A 26217-nucleotide genomic window follows, 5' to 3' on the forward strand; every position below is an offset into this window, starting at 1 on the left:
TAGCTGTGATCATTTTCTTTGGTTACATTAAAATACATAAAGGCTCATCTGTTATTATAGTAGCCTGATTTCTTTTCTTTCTAAATTTATTTTAATTAATTTTTATATTTATTTTCTTTAATTAGCAGCATACATTAAAATAGTTCACAAAATAAAAGTGCTAAAAAGCTTATAAAGAAAAACTTCCCCTATGCAACTCCCAGTTCTCTTTTCCTAAAACAACCACTTTTAATTCTGTTTAGGTTTTTTTTTCTGGTATTTGATTTTCCACTGTGACACTTGAGGATTTAATTTTTCTTATTCCATCTACCATCCTGCCAATACACTTATAACACAATTTGGGGTTAATCAATATTTAGTGTTTACATCATTACTACTGTGTGATTATCATTCAATGTTGATTACCTTTCCTTTCTTGTTGATCCTTTTGTTTATCTTGCCTTCTGTTTTCTTAGTTTTTCTAGTTTTTTGTGTAGCTATTGTTTCTTCTTCCCAGATCTTTCAAAAGCATCATGAAAGCCCTCTCTGTACTGCTTACACATGGGCAAACATGGCAATTACTCTCAATTTTGTTTTCCTGGCCATCCAACTCCCATAGCTACTTGCTGTAATATAGACCAGATTTGAATTTAGTCTGCTACACAGCCATTGTTCTGGAACTTTCATTAGCTCCTTCTCTGGTTGGAGTCTCTGTTTCTTACATCCTATGTCTTTCTCTTTCTTGTTTAACTCCTCTGTTTTGCCGAAGTGTATCTTCCAGTACTTTCCTAAGAAAGTCCTTCGGAAATTATAATTTTTCGATGCTTGAATGTCACAATATATTTTTATGGGGCCCTCGTACTTTATTGGTAATTTGGCTGGGTGTAGTATTCTCAGAGGAAAGTCATTATCCTTCCGAAGTTGAAGGTGTTACTTCAATCTTTTGGTATCCAGTTTCGCTGTTAGGAAATCCAATCTGTTCTGATTCCAACTGCTTGATCCATGAGCTGTTTCACTTCTCCGGAAACTTTTAGAATGTTCCCTTTACCCTCTGCCTTGGATGGGTCTCTTTTCATTCAGTGTGTATGGAAGGAGGTGTGCTCTTCAATCTGGAGGTGAAAACTTCAGTTCTGAGAAAATTTCCTACATTATTTCTTTTCAGCTTTTCTCCCATCTGCTTTCTGTTTCCCCTATTAGAATTCCTATAAGTCTTAAATGTTTATACTAAATAATCTACTAATTTTAAAAGTAATTCTTCTTAGTTTACAGCTCTTTGTCTCTTTGTTCTATTTTAGAGTTATTGCTGCAACTTTATTTTCTTGTGCTTCTATTGAATAACTTTATCATATTTTTAATTCCCCCAACTTTCATCTTGTTCTTTGTTCCATTTTCATGGAATCCTGCTTTTATTCTCTCTCAGGATAATATACACATAGAGACTTTTTTTTCCCCTCCAGCACCCTGCATTGTTTCCACATCTTCTAGGCCTATCTTTTCTATATTCTTTTTTTCTGTTTAGTTTGATCTCTGTTTCCTGTTGGGGACTTTCCTCAAATGTCTGTTGAACCTGGACTGGTCCTTAATACATTCGGGAAAGTCACTAAATAAAAGGCTTTTAGAAGTTCTGTGAGTTTCGGTTAAGCCTGTCATCTGGTGGACTTCATTAGAGCCCAAAGGAGCCTTTCCTTGAAGACCCCCAGAGTCATTACTTAAATTTTTTGTAGAGAATGCACATTCACTACCTTGCCAGAGGCAATGTCTGTCTGTCTGTTGTCCTTCTGCAAGTCACATGGGGAAAAGGGGCTTAGGGAGGCCACGCTCAGTTGTCCCTTGGTCGGCGCCCAGGCTCTGCAGGCTTTGCCCTTATATGCTCAGCCACGTGGGTTGGGACTCATGCTCTGTGCCGTCCTCCATCTACTTTACATTTTCCAGAACTTCATTGGACTGTCGCAACCTCTGTTGTCTTCAAGCCCGTTCTGATCATTCCTGTGGGTTAGTAACTTTACAAAGATATTTTTCCCCCTTCATGTTAGCAATGTTTTGAGAGCTGAAGGAGATAAATACATATGATCACTCCACCTTTTAGCTCAGAATAGGCAGGCTAATTACATTATTATGTCTCCACATTAGACTTAACACAATATACCACTTTCATGTTTAGTCTCTAACTTGAATAAAAAAATACATTTTTTTTGTTGTTGCTTATACTCATATTGTAAAGGATTCTCTAGAAAAAGTTACTTTGTTTTACAAGAGTAAGCAAACTTTTATTTTGTTTTTCTCTGTTCTGCCCCTCATTGCCTAACCTTATTCTAACTAATATTTATTAAGCTTACACTTAGGAGTTATTAATTTAAAAAAATGATTTTCCATTTTCAACACTTTTTAGCTTTTAGTGAGGCATTATTTTTCTACTTTCGAATAAAGAAGCAGTGATCAATCTCAGAACAGAATCTTCTCCTAATTCAGTTTCTCTCCATTAAAGGAATTATATGGACAAGGCGTTGATGTGCTACCATTATTTCAAATGACTATAAAATGATAATCCATAGATATTTGACTTCACTATTTAAAAATGTGTTAAATAAAATAGTGATGAGATATGTTTTTCTGTTTTTCAGTGTCTATCATTATTGATATAAATATGGACATTAGAGACTCTTATTTTTAAGAGGTGTTATGGTTAAATTAAAATCTTACAGCATTAATTTGAAACCAAATGTATAAGATTCTCAAATTTTGGGAGGTTTAAATAAAGCTACAATTCATAGAGTCTATAAAAATAGACTGTGGTGTGTGTGTGTGTGTGTGTGTGTGTGTGTGTGTGTGTGTGAGAGAGAGAGAGAGAGACAGAGAGAGACAGAGACAGAGAGAGTGAGAAAGCATGTTACCACAAAGGGGCAGCCTTGTCATATTGTATTTTTCTCTTTTCTTGTGCCAGAAGGTTTATTTACTCCCAGAAAAGAAGCAGAGAATTGCCAAGTGATGTTTAAGACGCATGAGACAAACTGTATTGCAAATGTGACCAGAACAAAGCTTCAGAAAAACTAAAATTTCCCTCTTCTTTTTTTTCTCACTATAGGTGAATTAGATGTTTTAAGATTGAGGTTGGTTTGCAGTTATTTATAGTGAGCATTCTGGCTTGAGCTTGCCTTCATGCGGCAGCAGAGTAGAAAGTACTAACATATTTAGGTATGCATAGTTTTACAAATGGTATCTAATTTTAATGTCTAAATATATTTCTGCTTAAAAGACTGTATCTTTTAATGACTTGTGCCATGAAGCATGTCTAGGCCTTGCCCCTGCATTTATTTGCAGCCTTGGAGGCGACACAAGGAAACAGATCCTGACTCAGTGGCACATTGGGCTCAGCAGATTTAAGCTGTGTGGGCCACATATGGTCAAAGTTGGCCCCAAAATGCTCTAACCTGCCATGTAAGATCCATGCTGTGCCATCCCATAGAGAACGACTCTGCAGGAGGGAATCTGCTGAAAAGCACTTGCCTTCCAACCTAGCATTTCACATGTCTTGGCTTTTACAAATACTCGCATTTTAATGTAAACCTTACATGCCCCTTTACTCTCTGCTCCGAAATAGAAAAAAAGGAAAAAGGAAAAAAAAAAAAAAGCAACAACTCATTCAATTATAGGTAATAGAATTCAGACACAGGCTTTAGTGCATGAGGTCACATGTTCATTCTGCAGCAAAACAGGCTGTGTGTATTTCTAGATGTTTCTCAAATGATATTTGGCTGTTGCTACTGGTAATAATATATTCCTCCCCTGGAAAGTATATGGGTGAACAGTTCTTTTCACAACGACCACACACAGGAAAAACTGTGACTAATTCTGCCCGTAGGGCCTTCAAGTAAGGAGTTAAATAGGAGAGATAAATGCATTACAGGAAGGCAGCACAGCCAATAGGAAGGATTAGAGACCTGAAGCAGTACAGTGTGCCTATGGGCTTGCACGATACTGAATACATCATGACAGTAGAGACTTTGGTGGGTGAGGACCTTGGACTTGACCTTTGGTCAGAGACTTATCTTCAGAGATTTCAGATCGGAAATTATGCGATCAGGTTTGGATTATAGAGGATAATTGTAACGCAGGTGAGGGTACACCAGGGTCTGACTGGAGACAGATCCCAGTTTTAGAGATGTATCAATTAGGATATGTTTGGATGCAACAAGCCAGGCTACCAATGGCTTAGCCCATGAGGACACGCAGTTATCTCAGAACCAGGGGTCTGGAAGTTGGCAGTTCCAGACCTGGTTTAGCAACTCAAGAGGTCAGCCACGATCTAGGCTTTTCCATCTTTGTTCTCCATGATCCTCAACAGATTGACCAGGGCTCCAGGCACCATTATTCAAAGACAGGAAGCAAGTGGCAGCTAGGATGAAAAAAAAAAATCTGTTCTTCAAATGGCTATCTCCTTTTATCATTAAAGGAACTCTTTCACAGAAGGTCTCTATTAGACTTCTTACATTGTGGTAGCTCATCCCAAGTCACGTGACCACCCTAACTCTAAGGGGGACTGTCTAAGTGAGTTTTCAGCCTTAGTAGTTGGAGATGAGAAAGGGAGAGGGGGGTGGCCCGTGGCTTTTGGAGAGCTAGCCCCAGTATTTGCCACTAAAGACTCTTGCAATTGTCCAGGAAAGACATGATGTGCATTTTCCTATGGCAGCAGCAGATGATGGGGTGGAGGGACTAGATTCAGCAGTTATTTGGGACCCAGAATTAGTAAGATTTGGCGGCCAGTTAACGAGGTGTGCGAACAGTTGAGAAAGAGTCTGAGTTTTGAGATTGTGATCCCATTGGCAGAGAATTGGGGGAGGAGATTTGAGGTGTAAGATTTTGGACATATTGAGTTAGAAATCTGATTATATCCTTTTCCTGGTTAAACTCCGTCAGGTAGCTCCCTATTATGTTTAAGATCAAGTTTCGATTCCTTAGGGCACCCAAAGCCCTTTCTTTATGATCTCTCCCATGCCCTTTGCTCTGGCCTCGTGGTTCAGATTGCTTTTTTTCTGAACTGACCAGGCTGTGGTTGTATACTTCTGTGACTTCACACATGTCATTCTCTCTGCCTGGAGCACACTTCCTCACTTCTGCTACTCAGTTCAAACATCATTCCTCCAGATGACATCTTTGATGTCAACCTCTGATATGTTCTGTTTCTGGGCTCCCTTAGTCCACTGGGCTTGCCTCTCTCATAGCACATAGGATGTCGGTTTATTGTCATCTCCTCCTTGAGGTAAGGGAAACCACTTGCCTTGACTTTATTCCTCTGAAATCACTTAATAAATGTTCATTGAATAAATGGATAGAAGAATGAATGAACAAGTGAATGAATAAATGAACTAATGAACGAAAACACATCTCAGTGGAAATATTCAGAAGCCAGTTGCAAATAGGCAATAATGAGATTTTTTTCATGTGAGATTTCGTGAGTCTGAGATTTTGATATGATAGCCAAGATTTCCTGGAAAGAGTGCTTAATGCCAGAGGAACCAAGATTAAGGTGGAAATCGTGTGCAAGACTGGAGAGAGATTCAATAGGTCCCCAATGTCATCTCAGCCAACAGTGTAACCCAAAGGTGTGGAAGGAAAGATTTTACTTTCTTGAATGCCTCCGAAGTTTGAGAAATCAAGTCAGCTCTGTCTTATATTGGCAGAATCCTTGGCATTTTAATTGTTTCTAGAAAATTAGAAGATTTAATTGCTATTAGTTGTCTCAACCGCTTCTGAGAAATGTTTGTCATTAAAAGAAAAATGAATTAGTATTGCACTTCTTTTGGTAACTCAAAATCCTTATATGCATGTGCTCTCATATACCTGTAAAATCTCCCGGTCAAATATGCATATAATGACTCTACATATAGATTTTGTAGGTCTCTTGACTTATCTTACTTTGAACTACATCTGTGGTTTACTTTTCATTAACCACATATAGTGTCTATTTGAGTTTGAGGTGACACAGAACTTTGAGTGCTCTTAAAAGACGACAGAATATTGAGTCACTTGTATGGCATACTCTCATACATCTGTGTGGGAAAGGTAGCCATGGGATTTCTGGAATGTCTCTCAGTCAACATATTGCCTTTCTTGCTAAGAAAGCAAGAACATTCTCTGTGAAGTCCACCACAGTTTCTTTATATTGCCATTGAGTCATGTAAAATGAGGAGACAGTGAAGCAAATTCAGTCAAATCCTATTTCTAAAATAATAATAATAATAATAATAATAATAATAATAATAATAATCATCTCACAATGTTAGTGGGTTATTCTTCAATTCTGAGCTTTGACTAGTACTTGGCTCGGAGGAAACGTTGAGAATGGCAGTCCTGGGAAAGTAAGAGCCTGTTCCTAACCCTGGGCCAGATAGTTACGCTCTTCTGGAGAGACAGTGGACTGGGTGGGAGAATATGGGGGCATCAAATCTTTACCACCTTAGGAAAACATTGGAAATGGAAAGTTTCCAATGTTGGGTTTATAAGGCTATACAAGTTTATATGGCAGTATAAGTACCAAAGATGAAAGATAACAGTTTATTTTAGTGTGTGCTTTCATATCGGCATATTGGGATATGGGTTAGTCCTCTGAAAAAGTTGTAATGTATAGGGTAGACTCTGATGTATTCTGGACGTGTTTTCATTCTGTGAGTTTTCCCAAAGTGTGTTCTCTGAAGCAGCATGGTGAGTAGGTGGGAATGTCTATTTTTACAGACAAATTCATCAGTACACTGTACTACACATCTGATTTAGTGGACTGAAACATTGGAGCCTTTTGGACTTTAAAATCTTACCAGAGAGAGAGAGAGAAAAAGAGAGAGAGAGAGAGAGAGAGAGAGAGAGAGAGAGAGAGAGAGAGAGAGAGAGACAGAGAGACACAGAGAGACACACAGAGAGAGAGACAGAGAACCTGACCTGTTTTTATAAGAATCTGACTCTTAGCACTCCTACTTAATATTACAACTATGTGTGTAGTTTCATTATTCCAAGTAATAGTAACCAGAAACAAACCCCACATTAAAAAATGATTTTAAAGAGACTACATTTAGTAAGGACATTAGTTTCCCCCAAAATCCAGTGTACTGACAAAAGTTTGTGTGCTGTAGACAGGGAGTTACCTAGAATTCAGAAAGCATGCTTGTGTCGGGTGTTGAATTTTTTATCCTGAAGCTCTCAGTCATAACAACTCCATCAACTAGAAATCGGTAAAATAGTGATGCTGATTATAAAAAGAAATATCTTCACTCTGCCTCAGGGGTAGGGTCTGCATTGGGGAAGGGAGCTTTGCAAGAGTGGGAAGTGGCATAGGGGAAGAGCGCCCCGGTATCCCAAAATTAAATCCCTTCCTCCTTCCCCTGTTTTAAAATTTTAATTTTAGACTTAATTAGCATCCAACTTGTTGAATTAGAAATAATATTGTTAGTAACAGCTGAACTTCGATTGGAAGAAGGTCAAGGAGAAGTTTTGGTGGCAGGGATTAGAAATCTGAGTGGCCTTCAGAGGAGGAAGTGCCAGTGAGACGGGTTTGTTGAGGGAAAACTCTGAGCACCTTTCTGGGAAACCCCTTTGCATCCCCCATGCAGCCCTGCACAGAGAGCATTACTGGTGACCCTCTTGCTCTGGAACTTGGAGGCTGCTCACTCCATTTACCGAGGCAGAAGGAAAGAGCAGGACTGTAGACAAGATAGAGTAGCAAGGTGGGTATCTTCCTTCTGGCTCCTCACACAGTTGTGCTCAGATAGACTCCTCTGTTAGCGACTAGCATTGTGGAGGTTTCAACTGATCCTTTCCTGAAATTGTCAGTCATTCCTTGTTTTCACTTAGGGAAGACATCCTTAAGATTTCAAAAATGTTACCTATGCTTCGAAGGAAAGAAGCAACCACGCATAGCTATATCTCTTGAGCATGTACTACAGGGTAAAAGTCTTATGTTCATCATCTCATGCAGTATCTGAGGCATATTTCCGTATTTACAGATAATAAAAAGGCTTAGAGAGGTAAGGAAACTTGCTTAAATCACCCAAATAATAGGTGACAGTGCCAGGGATGAACCACGTCTTCTTCTAGAGTTCGTCACTTAACTACGTATCTTAATAGTACTCCCTTAAGAAAGGAATTTCAGGTAAAGAAACAGGCATGTCTGAGGGCACCAAGGTGCTCATTTCAAGTGCTGAGCTTTGTTGAAATGGACATTTTAAGTTGGCCTGTGATAACAGAGGTCGGTCATCCGTACACAGCCTGCGGAGTCCTGCATCACCTGGCCACACCCTCTGTTTTCTACCCTCCAGCCGGCCTGGCCTTTTCTCAGTTCCTCAATAGACCCTACTGACTTGATCACAGGACCTTTGTATGTGCGGCTTCCTCAACCTGGAAGTCTCTTCTCCACTTTCCTTTCTTACCTAGTTAACTCCTGTTCTCCTTTACATATTTACTCTATCACCATTTTGTCATGGAAGCTTTTCATGATCAGCTGTGTTCCCTATATCCTTTCATAACATCATATATTTACCTGTTCTTTAATGATCTTATCACTACTTCAAATTTACACTTATACGTGTGATTCTTTGTTCAATGTATCTCTACCACTGGCCCCTAAGTGCTGTGTCATTGTGGATGATTTCTGATGTGGTTTCCATTTTATCTTTAGTACATAGCCCAGTACCTAGAATATAGTAGATGCTTAGTATATACTGGGGGTGCCAAATAAATGTATACAACAAGTGTACACTTTGGTCAACGTTGCTCAAGCAGTAGTTCGCCATAATCAGAAGTGTCTGGATGCTGATGGTAACTACTTTGAGCACCTCTTGTAAGTGCAGAAGTCAAACGTGACTTGTGTTCATCCTTTGTTATCAGTATATATCGAGTATTACAATTTTAATAGTTTTTTCCTTTGTTAAAATGTGTATACATTTTTTGGCACCCTCTCTATTTTTGTTGGACAAATGAGTGAATCAATGAATAAATGGACAGTCTCAAAGACCAGATAGGGCAGCTGTAATCTTTATGAAGAATAGGAATCAGGAGACCTTGTGGTACTTATATAGGGTCCTGTTGTGTTGAAGACAAAGGTTGGCAGATTGTTAAATACCCTGTAGAACGGATAAGAAGGAAATGCTTTCTGATGAGGGGCACCTAGATTATGGAAGGAGAAAGGAGGGCACAGACTCATGGCACATTTAAACTATGGCCATAGATTCAAAACAATGGTTCAGATACAAGAGCTGGTGAGTGGATGAATAGAGGAGCAAGAAGGAAGAGGCAGAGATTTTATGCCCAGGAAATGGGGACAGTGAGTTGCCACTCGTCGTTTGGAATATCCTAGAGGACTGTGAATAATGAGCCTAATCTGGGGTGTGAAGGGGCAGGTGCTGCAGATGAAGCTCCAAACAGAGGCTGGAGCATTCTGGCTTGGCTGGGAATTTGGGAGTTACTGACATATGTGTGATGGGTGAAAGCTCCCTGTGGAGAGGGATGGAAATACCACACATTTGTATAGTATTTCAAAATTCTTCTCATCTATTATAAAGTTGTTGGAGCAATCCTTGCAAAATGTAAGGTAAGTTTTATAGGCCATTTTTGAGCAGAGCAGCTGAGTGATGTGTCCAGTTTCACACCAGTAGTAAATGACAGAGTAAGAATCTGAGAACTCAACCAGAGACCACACACCTTTTCCATCTGAAGTTAACAGCTGCAGGCTGTAGAAACATGCTACAGCCTTTAACATTTCCTGTATCGTTTGTTCCATCAAAGGAGAGGGTTTTTTTTTTAATCCTAATTCTTTTTTGCATAATGTGCTATGTGGTAATGCACAGGGAAAAACAAAAATGTTTTCTGTTGCTGTTTTTGAATTTCTGTTATAGCACATGAATGCTTTTATGACCACACTGCCTGAAATAAAACCATTTCCTCTACTCCAAATATGATCACAAATGAGAAAAGAATAATAGAAACATTACTGCTACTACCAAAATCTTCCAAATGGCCGAACAATATTAGCTTTTACTCTCTTTAAGAATACTTCTCAACCATCTGTGTTTTTACAGACATCAGTCTGAGTTTCAGCCATTTATCTAAATTAACTGGAGTGAGTAGAATCATTGTTGAGTACCACTCCTTAGTTTCTGCCTTTCAAAATCAATGCCATTTTCAGAAAAACAAGATAATTTCTATGTAGAATTAGAACTAAAAGTTAAAGTATTATTTTAGATTGCAAATTGGTCAAGGTTTATGTGTGCTAAGATTATAGTGAGCCTCTAAAAATATTAAAATACTCTACTATTTCTATTAATACTAATTTTCTCCATTACAGAATAGAGGAATAGAAAGGTTATAGCAAGCCATCTTGCTCGTGAATGGTTCTTACAACACTTCCTATAATTTAGCCCTCTAACATTTCCCATTTGTTAAGAGTACTACTGGTTTGAGATAGGTAGATAGATAGATAACAGCTAGACACATCCACATGAATATATATATCTATATATTTATCAAAAGCTATCTGTCAATCTATATGATAAATGATACCAAGTCCTTGCTCTCCTGGATCTTGCATACTAGTTAGGAATAACAGACCCTAAATGTATAAATGAATATTAAATAGAAACAAGTTCAGAGAATGAAAGGTGGCAAGAATTAAGTAAATGTAATAGAAGGGTGTTGAAGAAGGGGACACATTTTTGGTAGTATGTTCAAGAAAGGCTTTCTGAAAACCCAGGTAATATATGTATGGCCTCCTATGCCTATTAGGAATTTAGCCTTGGTTCTTAGTATTTATCAGACGTCTTTGTAGAATTGTAACCTCGTTAAGTGTGGATGTTTGCTCTAGGTTTGTCAAAGTTCCTTTTGGCTCTGGAATGGCGAGTTATGTTTTGGAGGGAGTGATGGAAGCTGGGAGGCTGTTGAGGAATTGTAGTTCAGTCGCGTAGATGAGACTTCACGGTGGCTTGGACTGGGGTGTTAGCGGTTGTATTAATTATCCATTGCTGTGGCACAAATTCCTGTGAAACTTAGCAGCTGAAAATAACAAACATTTCTGTTATCACCATTTCCGAGCATCAGAGATTCAGGAGCAGCATAGCTGGGTGGTTCTGACTCAGGGACTCTCAGGAGGCTTTAGTCAAGCTGTTAACCAGGGCTGCATCATCTGAAGCCTGGACTCCCTCTTCCAAGAGGCTCACTCACATGGCTGGCAATTAGTTCTAGCTTTTGGCTGAAACTCAGCCTCTCTTTCTCCAGGGCTGGTCTGGTTCAGCACTGTGTTTTTGCGTAATCGTGGTAATTAAGTCTCTTGAAATGTTGGTAAATCTGTACAGTGAAGATATGAAGGATAAGTTTCTACCATGTTGGCCTAAGTTGTTAAGTGGTTTAAAAAAGAAGAGTATTTGTAGGTGATTTGAAATGTACAGCTAGTGCTAATATTAAATAAATATAAATATTTGGTGTTCTAAATTAAAAATCCGAATTTATGTTGGTATAAATCCGAATTTATATTTATATTGGTATGTAATCTGAATTTATATTGGTATATTATATTTATATTGGTATGTAAATATTTTGAGATGATTTTGAAAATCATAGTTAGTGTGATTTGGTACCAATAGATTACATTTAGTTCAGGTTTTTAGATGTTCATGGTGGTTATTCAAGCTTACCTTATGTTTATGTATTTATTTATTTTTTTTGGGCAGATGAGGTCATGATTGCCATATGCCACAATATTAAGTTCATTCTGTTAATTTGACATTATGAAAGATAATTTAAAAAGTGAAATCACAAGTTCAATTAGTACTTTGTCCTATGTTTCAGTCAGTAAGACTTTAGTTTTTTTAACGATAAACCTTATTATGTCAAAATGTATAGCATAATGTCATATTATATGTATGCCATTCATTAAGGCTGAGAGTGGTATGGAAGATTGGTACATAGGGCGTTCTGCCACAAGGTAAATAAAAATAGAAGGCAAGCTTTCAGTTGTGAACTGTAACAGTTATTGTAAAACTTAAGGAATGATGTAATGCTGGGAAAATATAGTAACATTGTTTTGTTTTGTGAATTGTAGCTGACTTTGGCCTGGCAAAGCAAAAACAAGAAAACAGTAAACTCACATCTGTTGTTGGAACAATCCTGTATTCCTGGTAAGGACAGTTATTTTATGGCTCTCAAACATCATACTTACCTGGTTTGGGCTTTCATTTCTTTTCTTGGCTCACAAAGGCAAGACAATTTTAGGAAAAGAAGCATATTTAGTAAGTTTTCCCCAATTACTTAGGTAATATACGTGTATAGAATTATACATCATTATGTGTGTATAAAACAACCAGTTATCATTCCTCTAGGGTAACTCTGCTCCTCATGGGGACTACTTTTCTTACCTATAAATTGAAATGATCCTTGGCACGTTGTAGGTGTGCAGTAGTTGTTGAATGAAGCTGTGAATGCGCTAGTTGATTTGCTACCCAACATGGCACTTGGAACATTTTATTGCACCTGTGGTTTATAAGATTCTTTTTCTTTCTGTCTGCCTATAAACATTCAAGGGCAGGGGAAGGGTCTAATATGTATTTTCCAGCATTTGGCGAATAGTAGGTGCTTAATAAATTTTATTGTGTGAGTGAATAAATGATGACACATATACTTAGACATGTTTACAAGGTTGGTTGCTTTTAGGATAAATGAGTGTTTATATTTTGATGAATCAAGACACTTGTAACTTCTTTAGCATGCATTGAGGATTCCTTTGCAATCCATTAATTATTTTGAAGTGAGAATCTTCTTTTGCTGATCACATGTCATTTGTCTGAATCTGTTAAAATTAACAAAGAGATATCGTAGTTAGTAGAAATAACAGATTTCAAGGAAATAGCTTGAAGTATCATTCATCAGGTCAAACAATCAAGACACTTCCATCTTCTTTTTAAATCTAGTCTATTATTGTGCAGTTGAGTCCTAGGGGTAGAATTCAGAATGAATCTTCTCAGAGGAGGGTAGAAATTGTCTGTAAATACAACAGCCTCATTTAAAAAACTCCTTTCATAAAAAAATGTTCTGAATAGTGTTTTAGAGGGTGAATTTTCATTTATTTTACTAGAAATTTCTTACATATTTGTTCTTGAAGATACAGAGGTTGGTGACCATGCTAATATTGTACCTTGAAAACTGCAAGTTTATCTGTACACTTAATCTCTTACCAACACGGCTAACTCACCCATTACTTCTGCTAGATGAATAATTTTCTTTTGTTTCACTTTGCAATCTTTTTCAGATAAAATGAAAGTTTAATCACAAAAGTGTGATCATATATTCCTGAACAGATTTGATTGTCAATCAAAATTACACAACAAACAAAATACAAACTCAGATTTCAGTCGATCATACTTAGGACAAGCAGATTTATTCCCAATTTTAGAATTTTAGAATTGCTAATATTACTCTTTGTGTGTGTGTGTGTGTGTGTGTGTGTGTGTGTGTGTGTGTGTGTGTATTGGGTGGGGGAGAGAAATCTCTAGAGGATATAGGAAGAAATCTAAAACCTGACAAGTATTTTGCTTTATTAGCCCAAAGACAGATTCACATTGTCCTTTAATTTTTAAATTAGCTGAGCATTTAGGAAAAGTGAACCTCCTAATGTAGTTAATCTATTATTTCTTTTAGGTATATCACAATTATTCTATAACATGTACTGTATGTCTTATTACCATTCGTCTTTGTATCAAGCTTTTCATTTTTTTAAATTGCTGTAAAAAATTATTTCTACTTCCTTTTCTTACCTCCTCTGTCCCCTAGTTGTTAGAAATGATCCTTGTATGATGGGTTGTACCATGACATTGGGCTCACAAGTCTTTTTTTCCCCCTAGTTTTTGATGTCTTCAGCTGAGCCTGGAGTTAAGAGAACTCAGTCCTAAATTATATTCTATTGCTTTCTTACTTTGGGATCCTCCAGCAGACAAGGATTCAAATGAAATTCTTTATTTGGGAGGTGGTTCCAGGAAACACTGGTAGAGGAGTGGGGAAATGAGACAGAGAAGAGAAAGCAGCCAGAACAGGGAACATTAGTAATCAGACTCATAGATTATCTGGGATATAGTGTAGATGTTTCAGAGTTGTCCTATATGCCAAATGAAAGGTTGTAGTACATACTTTATTTTTTAATTTTTTTCCAATCGTAAGTGGGAACACTTGTCATTGGCGAGGGCTGCGTTGGGAAGTGAACCCCTCCAGGTACTCTGGCCTGCCTGGGGTGGGCTGGGAGAAAGCCCTTGGGCAGAGACTCATGGGACATTGCTTAACAGGATGATGCCAAAGGCTTGCATTGGGCATGTCAGTAGGAGGGGACCTGGCCAGGGTCCTGACACTGTCAGCTGTCATAATCTCTCAAGTTCTAACTGTTCCAAATTTAAGATGTTTCCCAATAAATCGTTTAATCTATCCAGTTCCTTTTGAATTTTCCGTATCCTTATTTTTGGGTTTTCTCTGAGTTTGTAAATTGGACAAAAATAGAACAAGGTATCTTTCATAGTCGCTAGTCTGAGTCTCACACCTTCATGCCTTTTCTTGAATTGCCCCTATAGTCATCCCCAGGGTATGCCCCTCCACATTCTGTAATCTTTGTGTGATCCTTCCTTCTGAGCTTCTCTGAGCCTATTGATGTGGATCTGGGACGCCTGTCCCTGTCCTTCAGGGTCCACAGAGTTTGACGGGCTTGATGTTTCCATGTCCTTTTGCTCTTGTCTTTTGCCTTGGCTCCCTTAGATAGTGACTTAGTGGAAGAAAGTTCTCTTTATCAGTTCTTGTAGGAAGAGCCTCAGAGCATTCTTTATTCTGTATCTCAGCTGCTGGGTAAATGGGGTGTGAGTACTGGACTTATTGTGCTAGAACAGAAGGTCAGTGCAACCTCCTTTTCTTCCTCCGGTTTGATTCATTATTAGGCTTTGGAAATATTCTCCAAATATGGTCTTTGGTTTGATTTTTTTTTTTAATCTCTATGTCCTACTGCAATTTCAGAGACCAAAGCTGTATGTTATTTTCAACTGCATTTTCAGATTCAGATTTTAGAGTTTGAAGCTCTGAGAAACATGTCAGGCTAGTTCTTCACGAAACACATATTTGGGATAGCTGGATAATAAGCAAATATGATCTAATAAAAATTGAAAACTTTGACTTATCCTGGAATGAGAATTCTTTGAGACTTTATTGCTTAGTGTAATCCCATTCATGTTATGACATTAGCTAATTAAAAGAAAAGCTGGTGAAGTTTTCAGTGGATGGATCAAAATAAACCTGTAGGTAAACCAGGACAAGTAGAGTCAAAATGAAGCATGCTGAACTATTGACTGTACCTCGTAAGTTCTTAAGAAAGCTGTAATATACTCAGAACTCTGAAACTGTTAAATGACAAACCACTTCAGTAACTTCCAAAGGAGCTACAAGCAGACAACCCTACGTGTTCCAGCCTCTACGAAGTCATCCAGCTTTACCTCACCCACACTTAACTCTAGCAATGCTTAGCTGTTTCCTCTATGTTCCTCTATGTTCTGACCACAGGGCTTTTTGCACACGCTGTTTTGTTTCCACTGCCTGGAATACTCTTTTTTCCCACTTGTCATCTGGTTAGCTCTTTTTCATCCTTGGCCTTTCAGCTGCAAGGTAGCCTTCTCAGACGAACCTTCCCTAAACAGGGAACGTTTCCCCTTCTCTGTACACTTTATGCACTTTTTCTTCTCAAAGGTGAAGTTTTTCATGATAGGCCATCATGATTTTGTTCATCACTGTCCCCAGTAATGAGCCCAGAGTTTGGCACCCTAAGAAATATTTACTATATGAATGATCTAATACTTGCATGATTATGAATAGTACCTAAAATAATGAACTATAAAGAAAATTGCTTCTTTCACTGTAACACATTTCTCATCCCCTATCACTGTCCCCCTTTGCTGTTCCTTCAGATCTCCAAAATGTTCTGACCTGGATGCTTTTCCTCCAGGTAGCTACAATTTACTTCCTTACTTCCCTCTGGTCTCTGCTCACATGCCACTTTGTAGAGACGTTTTTCTGATCACCTGCCCCAAATAGCAACCTTCTTCAGACTCTATCTCTTTATCTTGCTTTATTTTTTCATAACACTGGCCTCTATCTGACATTAGGTTGTTTTTAATTGGTTTATCCTGTGTCTGTCCCACTAAAACACAAATTCCAAAAAGTAGGGCTGTTGTCTGTTTTGTTCACCGTTGTTTCCCTGGGGCCAAGAAGAGCAGATGGACAGAATCCTAAAACATATTTTGAATTATTACAGTGAAAATAAATAATTCTGGGTTTTTATTGTTTTTGGTTTTTTGTTTTTCTTTTTTGGTTTGTCTGAAAATGTCTTTAAAAAAACTTTATTGAGGAGTAATTGGGAAAAATTGACAAATATAATTACATATATTTAAAATGTATAATGCAATGATTTGATAGACAGACAATGTGGGATGGTTAGCAAGATCAGGACAATAAACATACCCATCACCTCACATAGTTAACTCTTATTGGTTGTTGTTGTTGTTGTTGAGAGAATGCTTAAGATCTACTCTCAGCAAATTTCAAGTATACAGCACCATATTATTAACTATAGTTTCACCATGTTGTATGTTAGATCATCAGAACTTATTCTTCTTATAACTGAAAACTGTACCCTTTGACCTTCATCACCCCATTTCTCCTTCCTCCCAGCTCCTGGCAACCACCATTCTATTCTCTGTTTCTATGAAATCTACTTTTTTTTTTTTTTTTGCCTTTCTCTGCTTATTTCACTTAGCATAATGACCTCCAGATTCATCCATGTTGTTGCAAATAGCTGGGTTTTCTTATTTTTATGGCTGAATGATATTGATTATATTCTTTATTTTAATGTGATTAAAAAATCCAGGTGCATTTTTATCAGGCTTTAAAGAACTAACAAATCTTTGAACTTTTCTGACTTTTGCCTCAGAGAAGCTCAAAGTGTTTTCAGTTGGAAACAGTCAGTACCTTGGTGCCAAGGTCTGTTTTATTTTATTTTGTCCCATTTATTTACTTTATATTTTCCATAGTTACTGGAACAGTGAATAATGGGATCAAGTAGGTTATCATTTTTTAAAAATAACATGGAATTATTATAAATTATTGAGACAAGCATTTTTTTGTGATCGATAAATTGGCCCTGAGGGAAGTTGCTAAAAGGAATTTTCAAAACTAAGAGCGTAATTGGAAAAAGAACGTAATATTGACAGAAGTGGTTGGAGGGTTATAAGAGTACAGTCTCTGGGATTAGACTGCCTGGGTTTAAGTCCTAGGGCTGCTGCTGAGAGTTATCAATTATTGAACTTCTATGTTCCTCAGTTTCCTCAGCCACAGATGAGGAATATTAATAGTGTCTACCTTCAACGATTGTTGTGAGAGTAAATGAGGTGTGCATGTCAAGTGCTGGGTATAGCCTGGCATGTGGTAAGCACGCACTAGATAATAGTGATTGTTGTTTGCTGTTAGTCTAAAATTTGAAAAGATTGTGCTCATTTGAATGTATAGATTGTATTGTGTCTAAGAATCAGATTCATTTTTTAATAATCACCATAGAGGAGAGTTACTTGTGCTGTGTTTATTTATAGCTCCTTCTCCCTGCCTGTCTCTACATTTGCTCTCTGGCTGGCTGCTTTGGTTACTAGTAGGGATGAGGATTTTTCTAGCAGCCAGGCCCAAGCCGCTGAGGAGTATAAAAGGGAAGGAATATGAGCTTATTAGCATGCAAAGACAGGGAACCTGGAGGTACAGAATTTTCTAAAGTGGTTCCTTGAACAGGTGGGATGCAAGGATGCTTTTGCCTGTAATTGCTTTTATTTATGGCTTCTCCGTAGCCTAGCAGGATAAGATTTACCTGAATAATATTACCCTTCCCTCCACCCCAGGCTCTATAAATACATACAACACACACACACTCAGAGAATTGTTTTATTACATTATCTGCTTAGGTGAGGTAGGTGGGACTTTTGAGTGAACTCAGGATTTCTTGCACACATTGAAATCTAAATACATCTTAATGACTCAGTGGAACAGGTCACATGGTCTTGTGAAATTAAAATAGAAGCTGCTAAATAGAAACTACCAGAGAGCATATTTTAATGATGCTCTACCCCAGAATGTCTTGAATTATGTTGCCAACCACCTATTTTTACTTATTTGTGTTTATCAAACACGTGTAAAGAGTTGCCTAGGTGGCAGGCACTGTTGTAAACTACTCTAAATATTAAGTCATTTAATTCTCCAACCTCCTTTAAGACAGGTGTGATTATCTTAAGTAACCTTTCGGGAGGTTACGTGATCTTGCCCAACATCACACAGCGAGGAAGTGGAGGAGCGTGGATGCAAACATCCAAATCAGGCAGCCTGACCCGGAGGTGTGTGTTCTTAACCGCTCTGTAGGCTGCCTGCTGACTAAGTGGCAAATCACTGGTAGACTCCACTGATATGTCAGGAACTAGAAATGGCGCACTATGGTTGATGGCTGTTTCAGGGACATTGTGATTTGTTCTTTAGAATGCCTGCATTCCAGGTAATGTTTATCGTACATTTATTTGCTGAGTTTTACTTTTGTTCAAGTGAAAATTCTTGTTTAGAATGTTTTCCTGATTTTCACAGATTTCTTGTCATTCAACACTTTATAAATACATTTTAGATAGGTTTTGAATACTAATAGCAGACTTAATAATGTCCAGAAACCCTATCGGAATTAAAAATGAAAAGTTATAGACTTTCTAGAAAATAAAAAAATAGCAATTCCAAGTTGATGACATTTATAGCCTCATATAATTTTGACATTTATAGTGTGTTTTGAATCTACTGACAGCATGGGAAGAGTACGGGTGGGGGAAAAATACACTTTATAGTATATAGTTAGGATATGGCTAGTTTTCATTTTGTGTGTCTCTGGCATTGCTAAATACTTGGCTTAGCCAAGATTAAAAGTCTAAATATTGCCACGTACATTACGGATTTTTCAGAGTCTGCTTTGTTCTGAACTCTCTAAATGGCAAGAACGGGGGCTCTTTGCTGATTGATTTTGTCAGTGGAAGCCCTTGCTTCTTTATCAACTGGTAATTCCAAATCACTGGTCTTCAACGTCTATATCTTAATTTCCTTACCTTTATTTTATTTTTTTTTAAATTTTTATAGGGGAATACTTGGGAACAGTGTGTTTTTCCAGGACCCATCAACTCCAAGTCAAGTTGTTGTTTTTTTTTCAATCTTGTGGAGTCATTGTTTTCAATCTAGTTGTGGAGGGCGCAGTTCACTGGCCCGGCCCTTGTGGGAATCGAACCAGCAACTTGGGTGTTATGAGCACTGTGCTCTAACCAACTGAGCCAACCCGCCGCCCCTCCTTACCTTTTCATAGTCTTTATTTTTACAAGTAAATATGGGTCTGTAAACAATGGATTTCTTTCTCCATATTTATTTACTTGTCCAGTTTGTCACTTTAAACATTTGATACCCAAGTCTTTATGTAATACATTCCACATTTCCCCTTGGAAGGAGGTGTGAGAGGGATCACAGAATGGTCAGACATCTTACTATAATAAAATGATTTTGTGAGAGGGACCGTGATCTCGTCAAAATAAATGCCCTTATGTATTTAACACAAATCAATTTGTTAAATAATTGAGAAATTAAAAGAATTATTTGATGATGGGAAGATGTATATTTTGGTCCTCTATTGCTATCGAACGAATCATCCCCAAATTTGCTTACTTAAAACAACAACAGTTTGTGTGTGTTCTCTAGGCAGTTCCCCTGTGGGTTCCCCTGGACTCACTCGTGTGGACGCACTCAGCTAATTATTGGCTCAGCCAGGAGGTTGCACATGACTTCCCGTATCTGGCAGTGGGTGTTGACTCTTGGCTAGGGCTCCTCGAGTCTCCTCCAGGCAGCCTTTTGTTCACATGACTGTGCTGGAGCAGCATTCCAAGAGGGCAAAAGTGGAAGCTGCAAGGTCATTTAAGGGCTAGCCTCGGCCATCACCTAACATCCTTCCTTCCACAAACAAGTTAAGGCCAGCCGAAATTCAAGGGATAGGCCAAGAAGTACATTTACCTTAGGTTGGAAGGAGCTGCACAGAGTTTGTGGCTGTATTCAATAAGCCATAATATAGCATTGTAGTCCAGTCAAAAATAATCATAAGACCCTACATGGCTTCAGAATTTAAGAGCTGTGATACAAAGAAACAGTCTGTTTTAAACATGAGCAGCTAGCACTTCAGCCCTAAATCTGCTCAGAGTAAAGTGGAACAGTCTGGATCCAATCAGGAGACAGAAATGGCGTGGTGGGTTAAACAGGGGAAGTTTAATAAAGAATGAGTAGCTATGATAAAGGAGTAGCTAGAATGTATAAGGAAACTGTGCATGGTACCTTCAGGCTAAGGGAGAGCATCCAGGGAAGGACGAACTTGGAAGAGGTTAAGACCTCACTGCAGAAGGTGTGGTTCAGCCCACTGGCCAGCAGAGAAATCGGCTGGATGGGCCAGGCTGGCGCTGGTCCGGGGCTGCTGGGCCAGCAGGAAGCAACCCTCTGCAGGACAGGTGGGTGAGCAGGCAATCAACACTCCCTCCATGGCTGGGGCATGCGGCAGGAGGGTACAAGGCCTTCAACGTTTGAGGGCCACAGGGAGGGAGGAATGGGGTCAAGTCCAGGTACTGCACAAGCCTGAGAACTTCAGAGAGTGCAGCCTGTGCAGGGACGCTGACTTCTGTGTTTAGGGGCTGCAGAAAGGTGATTACCAGCCTGAGGCTGCAGGTTGCAGAGGGACAGCGATTTGGCCTGTGACTGGGCGGGCTCCCCCGCATAGTCTTGCCCCTGTACTGCCTAGCCCAGCCCAGCCAGAAATTTCAGGAAGTCTCTTCCTTGAATTGCTGGTGATGTCGTCCCTCTAACACCTTCTACAGAGAAAGCTTAGCATGGTGCTCACTTTAAAGGAGAAACACTTCAAGGAAATCCATCGTTTACTGAAGAGTGCATTAGGAGCTAGAAAGCATTAAGCTGGTAGAGTTTGACCCAGCACACCTGAATACAGCTACACACTGCCATGACGTGGTCAATGCTTTATTTCTTCCACACAATACTTGTTACGTTTCTCTGTGCTTCCAGCTTTGGTACATCTCAGAGTTGTGAAAATGAAATCATCCTTCAGTTTAATTCTGAAAGACTGAGCATAGTTAGGGGACAGCAGGAGCTATGGTGTGGTTGGGTTGGGATTTATGTTGAAATAATGGGAGACATGGAATTTTCCTCTTGGTATTTATAGAACATCTCATACCATTATAGGGTATCTCTGAGCCTGACAGTTACTTAATGGAAGTGCTGTTTTTTGGAAAATTTACAGAATAAAACCGGGAAAATGGAATGGAAGAGGGACGTATGCATTTACCATTTTCCCTGTCCCTTATGTAGTAGCTATCCCAGCACTTGTCAGGAGTTGATGACTTAAGTCCTTTTCCATACAAAGCTTGTAAGAGCCGTGATCAGGTGCATATAGAAAGTCCCCAGACACAATACAGAAAGCCATGGGTAGAACAGGGACCTTCCAGTGCTACAAAATTTGAAGGAAAGGCCCGTGGGGATGGGGTGGGTATCACATTTTTCTGTGTAAGGATTGCATCATAGTCTATGTACTAGGTAAGCATTATGCAAAGTGACTTACATCTTCCTCCTATTCAGCCATTGTGACAGAACTTGCTTGGAAGTGAATCTGGATGACTGATAAAATGGTAACAAGTCAAAAGTGAACAAGAAAAGAGATAACAGTGAAGAGGGTAAACAGGAAAAGGAAAGAGTAGGGGAAGTCAGAGGATTTAAATAATGGGAAAATATGAAGGCCAAATTACCATATCAGGGTTAAAGGAATTAAAGAAACATTTTAGTTTTTTTGCAGTGCTGCAGTCAACTTGTCTTATTCTTATGAATTTTACCCCAAATGACCTTACCAGTCACATTTCCCTTTACATCAATTTCTGTCATAACTTATTTAGCTAATTTTAATATTCTACATTATCATTAATTTTTTTAAACTTAATTTTAATGATTAATTTTTAAATTTTGACATTTTGGAATGCTCATAGCAATCCTAGGAGAGGCAGTAGCACAACACCAAAAAAAGAAAACCTTTTTTGAAGTGTCAGATGATGTTTTCTCTAAAACAGTAGGATAATAGTTACATGTCCATTACTTTGAAATTCAAGCTGCCCTTGGGGGAAGGATTTTATAAAAAAATACATAAAAACAAAACAATAAACTGTCAATCTGTGACAATACTATGGTCTGTAATAAAATGTCAACATAAAAATTTGAAAATGTGAGCTGTATATAATTTTGATACACATTGGCAACACTCGACCATTTCAAAACCTTCATTTTCTCAGAAAGTGATAACCACACATTTGGTGGTTAAATTTTAAAGATTTTATGTATAAATTACCTAATGACATCTTAGTGCTCTAGGGTTTCAAGAGGGCTTTATTCCCAAAAAAGCATTTGCCTCTCAGTCTACCCAGCTTCCCTCACCTTATTTCATCTGAATTCATTTCCAATTTTTATAACAGTCTGCTTTATTCATAAACTTAGTAAACAGTGCACCAAATGGCAACAGTGAAAGAAGTAATGAGATGTCAGTGGTTTTGCCTGCAGGGCTGTGGCTTCCCTTGGGAGCCAACATGACCCAGTTCAGACTCTAGAACTGGACAACCTGGGTTTAATCCTGGCTCTCATCTTCCTGTTTGACTTTGGGCAAGTGACTTCCCTTTTCTGGGTCTCAACATTCCAATCTGAAATATTGCAGTAGGTGGTGATAATGATAGTTCCTACTTCATAATGTTGTTATGAGGATCAAAAAGACTAATAGAAAGGAAAGGAAGGAAGGAAGGAAGGAAGGAAAGAAGGAAGAAAAAAAGGAAGAAAAACCCAGCTAGATAGCAGTAGCATCTGGAGTGTAGCACAGATTTAATAAATAGCTGTTGTTATGCGGGAGCAACAGCTTCATTCTTTAGGAAAAGATTTCTTTCCCTCACTCTACTCCAAGTGGGTGGTTTAGTAAGTGCCGTTGCCTTAGAGATCTTGCCTCCTTGGCCATACATGGTTTGCCCAGACTTGGCACTTGTCGGTAGGCCACGACCCAGGTCGGCCAGTCCTACCACTCCCACCCTGTTGGCAAAAATGATAGGAGTAGGAGTGTTTCCTTCATTCAGGCTGATGCAATTAGAGTTCCTTCCTGGGAATATGTTTAGCTGAGACTCGGTAAAGAGATGAAGCTGGGACGTGGAAGGCCCAGGAATGTTTGGTGGCTGTGTTTGTCGTCATGGAGCAGGCCAGTCTGAGAGAATGAGGCCAACACTTGGAGAGAATAAGAGACAGACTTCAGGCAATATCCAGCCCCTAGATTCCATTTTCCCCAAGACCCAGCTGCAGCTTTGCTCACCCTGTACTTACAAAGCCTACCAATAAATTCCTCTATTTTTCTAAACTTGCTGGGTTCCTTTCACTTTTCTCTTGGTTTGAGTTGCCCCAAAAGCACATCCTGAAACAAGGATTCAAGTGCAAGTGGTTTATTCTGGAAGGGATCCTAGGAAACAGGGGTATGGGTGTGGGGAAATGAGGCAGGGAAGGGAAGGCAGACGGTAAAGAATTTCTCAAGACAAGTTACCACTGGGCTACAGCAGCTCAAACCTGCAGGAGCCAGTTTAAATGCATAACTCGATGATTCCATCCAAAAGGAGAGAGTGGGATGATTATACATCAGTTAAGACCTGTCGCTGGTTAAGGGTTGTTCCCAGGGTACATGAATTCACTGGATACTTGAGGCCTGTCATGCTGAAAGCAGAAAAGGTCCAAACGGTGAAAGAAACTCCTCAGACAATCCTGCAAATGTTTGGAATTCAGGCCAGTGTGCTTTGAAGAAGTAAGTGTGAAGGGACGTGGGCAAGACACCTGCAGCACCTGCTTTGACTTACCAGGAAGAAAGCTCTGACTGGTACATCACAGATACACTTGCAATGTGGCCTCGAAGTCTTTGTACAAGCCAGACAGAAGTTGTATGTCTGATCCTCTTCTGGTCTCTGAACTAATCTAAAATTTTCATAAGTCCTTCTGGGCATACTCGTATTCTCCTATGTTGATAGTTGAAAATCAATAAAGAAGTCCCTGACAACTGTTTTCAGATTTTCCTCATAGTAGATGGAGTTGAAAAAAAGTTTTTTTTTTTTTTTTTTTTTTTTTCACAATCTCACCCAGAGAGACTTTCTGCCTTCTATAATTCTGGGCTTCCCTTGCCGGCATTGACTTTGCAAACGAGATGGCAGTACGAGGCTGATAATGTCATGATCATTTCAAAATAGATATAATATAATGCTAATCATCAGAGAAATGCAAATTAATATTACAATGAGACATCACCTCACACCTCTCAGAATGGCCATCATCAACAGATCAACAAACAATAAGTGTTGGGGAGGATGTGGAGAAAAGGGAACCCTCATGCACTGTTGGTGGGATTGCAGATTCATGCAGCCACTATGGAAAACAGTTTGGAGGTTGCTCAAAAAATTAAAAATAGGACTATTTTATAACCCAGTAATTCCACTCCTGGTTATTTAGCCAAAGAAACCCAAAACAGTAATTCAAAAAGATATATGTACCCCTATGTTCACTGCAGCATTATTTACAATAGCCAAGGTGTGGAAGCAACCTAAGTGCCCATCAATACCCAATTGGACAAAGAAGATGTGGTGCATATATACATGGAATATTACTCAGCCTTAAAAAAGAATGAAATCTTACCATTTGCTACAACATGGATGGACCTAGAAGGTATTATGCTAAACGAAATAAATCAGACAGAGAATGACAAATACCATATGATCTCACATATGTGGAATCTAAAGAACAAAATAAATGAACAAACAAAACAGAAACAGACTCATAGATAAAGAGAACAAACTTATGGTTGCCAGATGGGAGGGGGGTTGGGGGGCAGGGTTAAAAAAGGGGAAGGGATTAAGAAGTACTAATCGGTAGTTACAAAATAGTCATGGGGATGCAAAGTACAGCATAGGGAATATAGTTAATGTTATGGTAATAACTATATACAGTGCCAGGAGGGTATTAGACTAATTGGCAGGATCACTGCATAAATTATATAAATGTCTAACCACTATGCTGTACACCTGAAACTAGTGTGAAATAATATTGAATGTCGACTGTAATTGAGAAATAAAATGAATAAAAAATAGACATGATAGTAAGAACTGAAAATAGAGGCTGATAGAAATCTTCTCTCTATGAGAGTCTCTACTACCTGTGTAAAGACTATCACATGTTCACATGTAAGTTGCTTGACTCCTTTCTAAAAATTAGCCTTTTGTTAAGGAGCAAGAGTACACACTTTTATGTGACTTTATATTTAGACATTTATATAGCATTATATAAGCATTTATATATATACATAAGCATTTATATATAATATTTATATTTATATATAAGCATTTATATTATAAAGCATTTATATAATTATCTATTGTAGTTGAGAGGTTGTATTATCCTTCTTTGTGAAATCACTATCATTTATTTAGTTATGTACTTGAATTTTGAAAGCTGGTAGTATTTGGCTTGAATACAAATACAAAATGTGTGATGTCAACCTATATGCTAGCTATTTTTTAAAAAACATCATTAGTGACACACAAATGGCAATTGATGTACAGTGAAAAATTTCAAGGTGGTTGGATCTGAATATAATTTGCATTTGTGACTCAAAGTAGGCAGTGCCTGATAATCATTTGATGGCTAGAGTGTAATCACTGGGTGAATGTAATCCATTTGATTAATTGCCTAGATTCCTCACTGTATTTACAGTTAATTGGTTCCCATTACAGGAATCTTAATAGCGACTATAAAGCAGTAGGATTAGAGAAACCTGAAAAAGAACATTTAATTTGTGTCCTTTCTTGAAGCCAAAACTGAACAAGTGCTTATCTGTTTAATTTTTTACCATCTTCATGACTGGTTAAGGGGAAAAGAGTCTCCAAGGAAGGTGATTGATAAATTCTTTTCATTGTTTTGGGCCTATGAACATTTCTGTAGCCAGAAAACCAAACCAAACCAAACAAAACGTAACAAAAAAAAACCAAGTGTTTGGATGTCTAATTGAAGTCCTGCTCTTATGACTTGAAGTTC

General features: G+C 38.4%; 1 protein-coding gene across 6 annotated transcripts in view; it reads left to right on the forward strand.

Moving 5' to 3' along the window:
• NEK10 (NIMA related kinase 10) overlaps window positions 1-26217 on the forward strand; it is a 192433-nt gene that overhangs the window by 72936 nt on the left and 93280 nt on the right. For all 6 annotated transcript variants that reach the window (XM_033133041.1, XM_033133040.1, XM_033133042.1 and 3 more), the window contains one exon: window positions 12056-12131. In XM_033133041.1, the coding sequence (XP_032988932.1) occupies window positions 12056-12131 (76 nt within the window). The remainder of the gene's footprint in view (window positions 1-12055; window positions 12132-26217) is intronic.

The sequence above is a fragment of the Rhinolophus ferrumequinum genome, chromosome 17, assembly GCF_004115265.2.
Source record: "Rhinolophus ferrumequinum isolate MPI-CBG mRhiFer1 chromosome 17, mRhiFer1_v1.p, whole genome shotgun sequence".
Lineage (NCBI taxonomy): Eukaryota > Metazoa > Chordata > Mammalia > Chiroptera > Rhinolophidae > Rhinolophus > Rhinolophus ferrumequinum.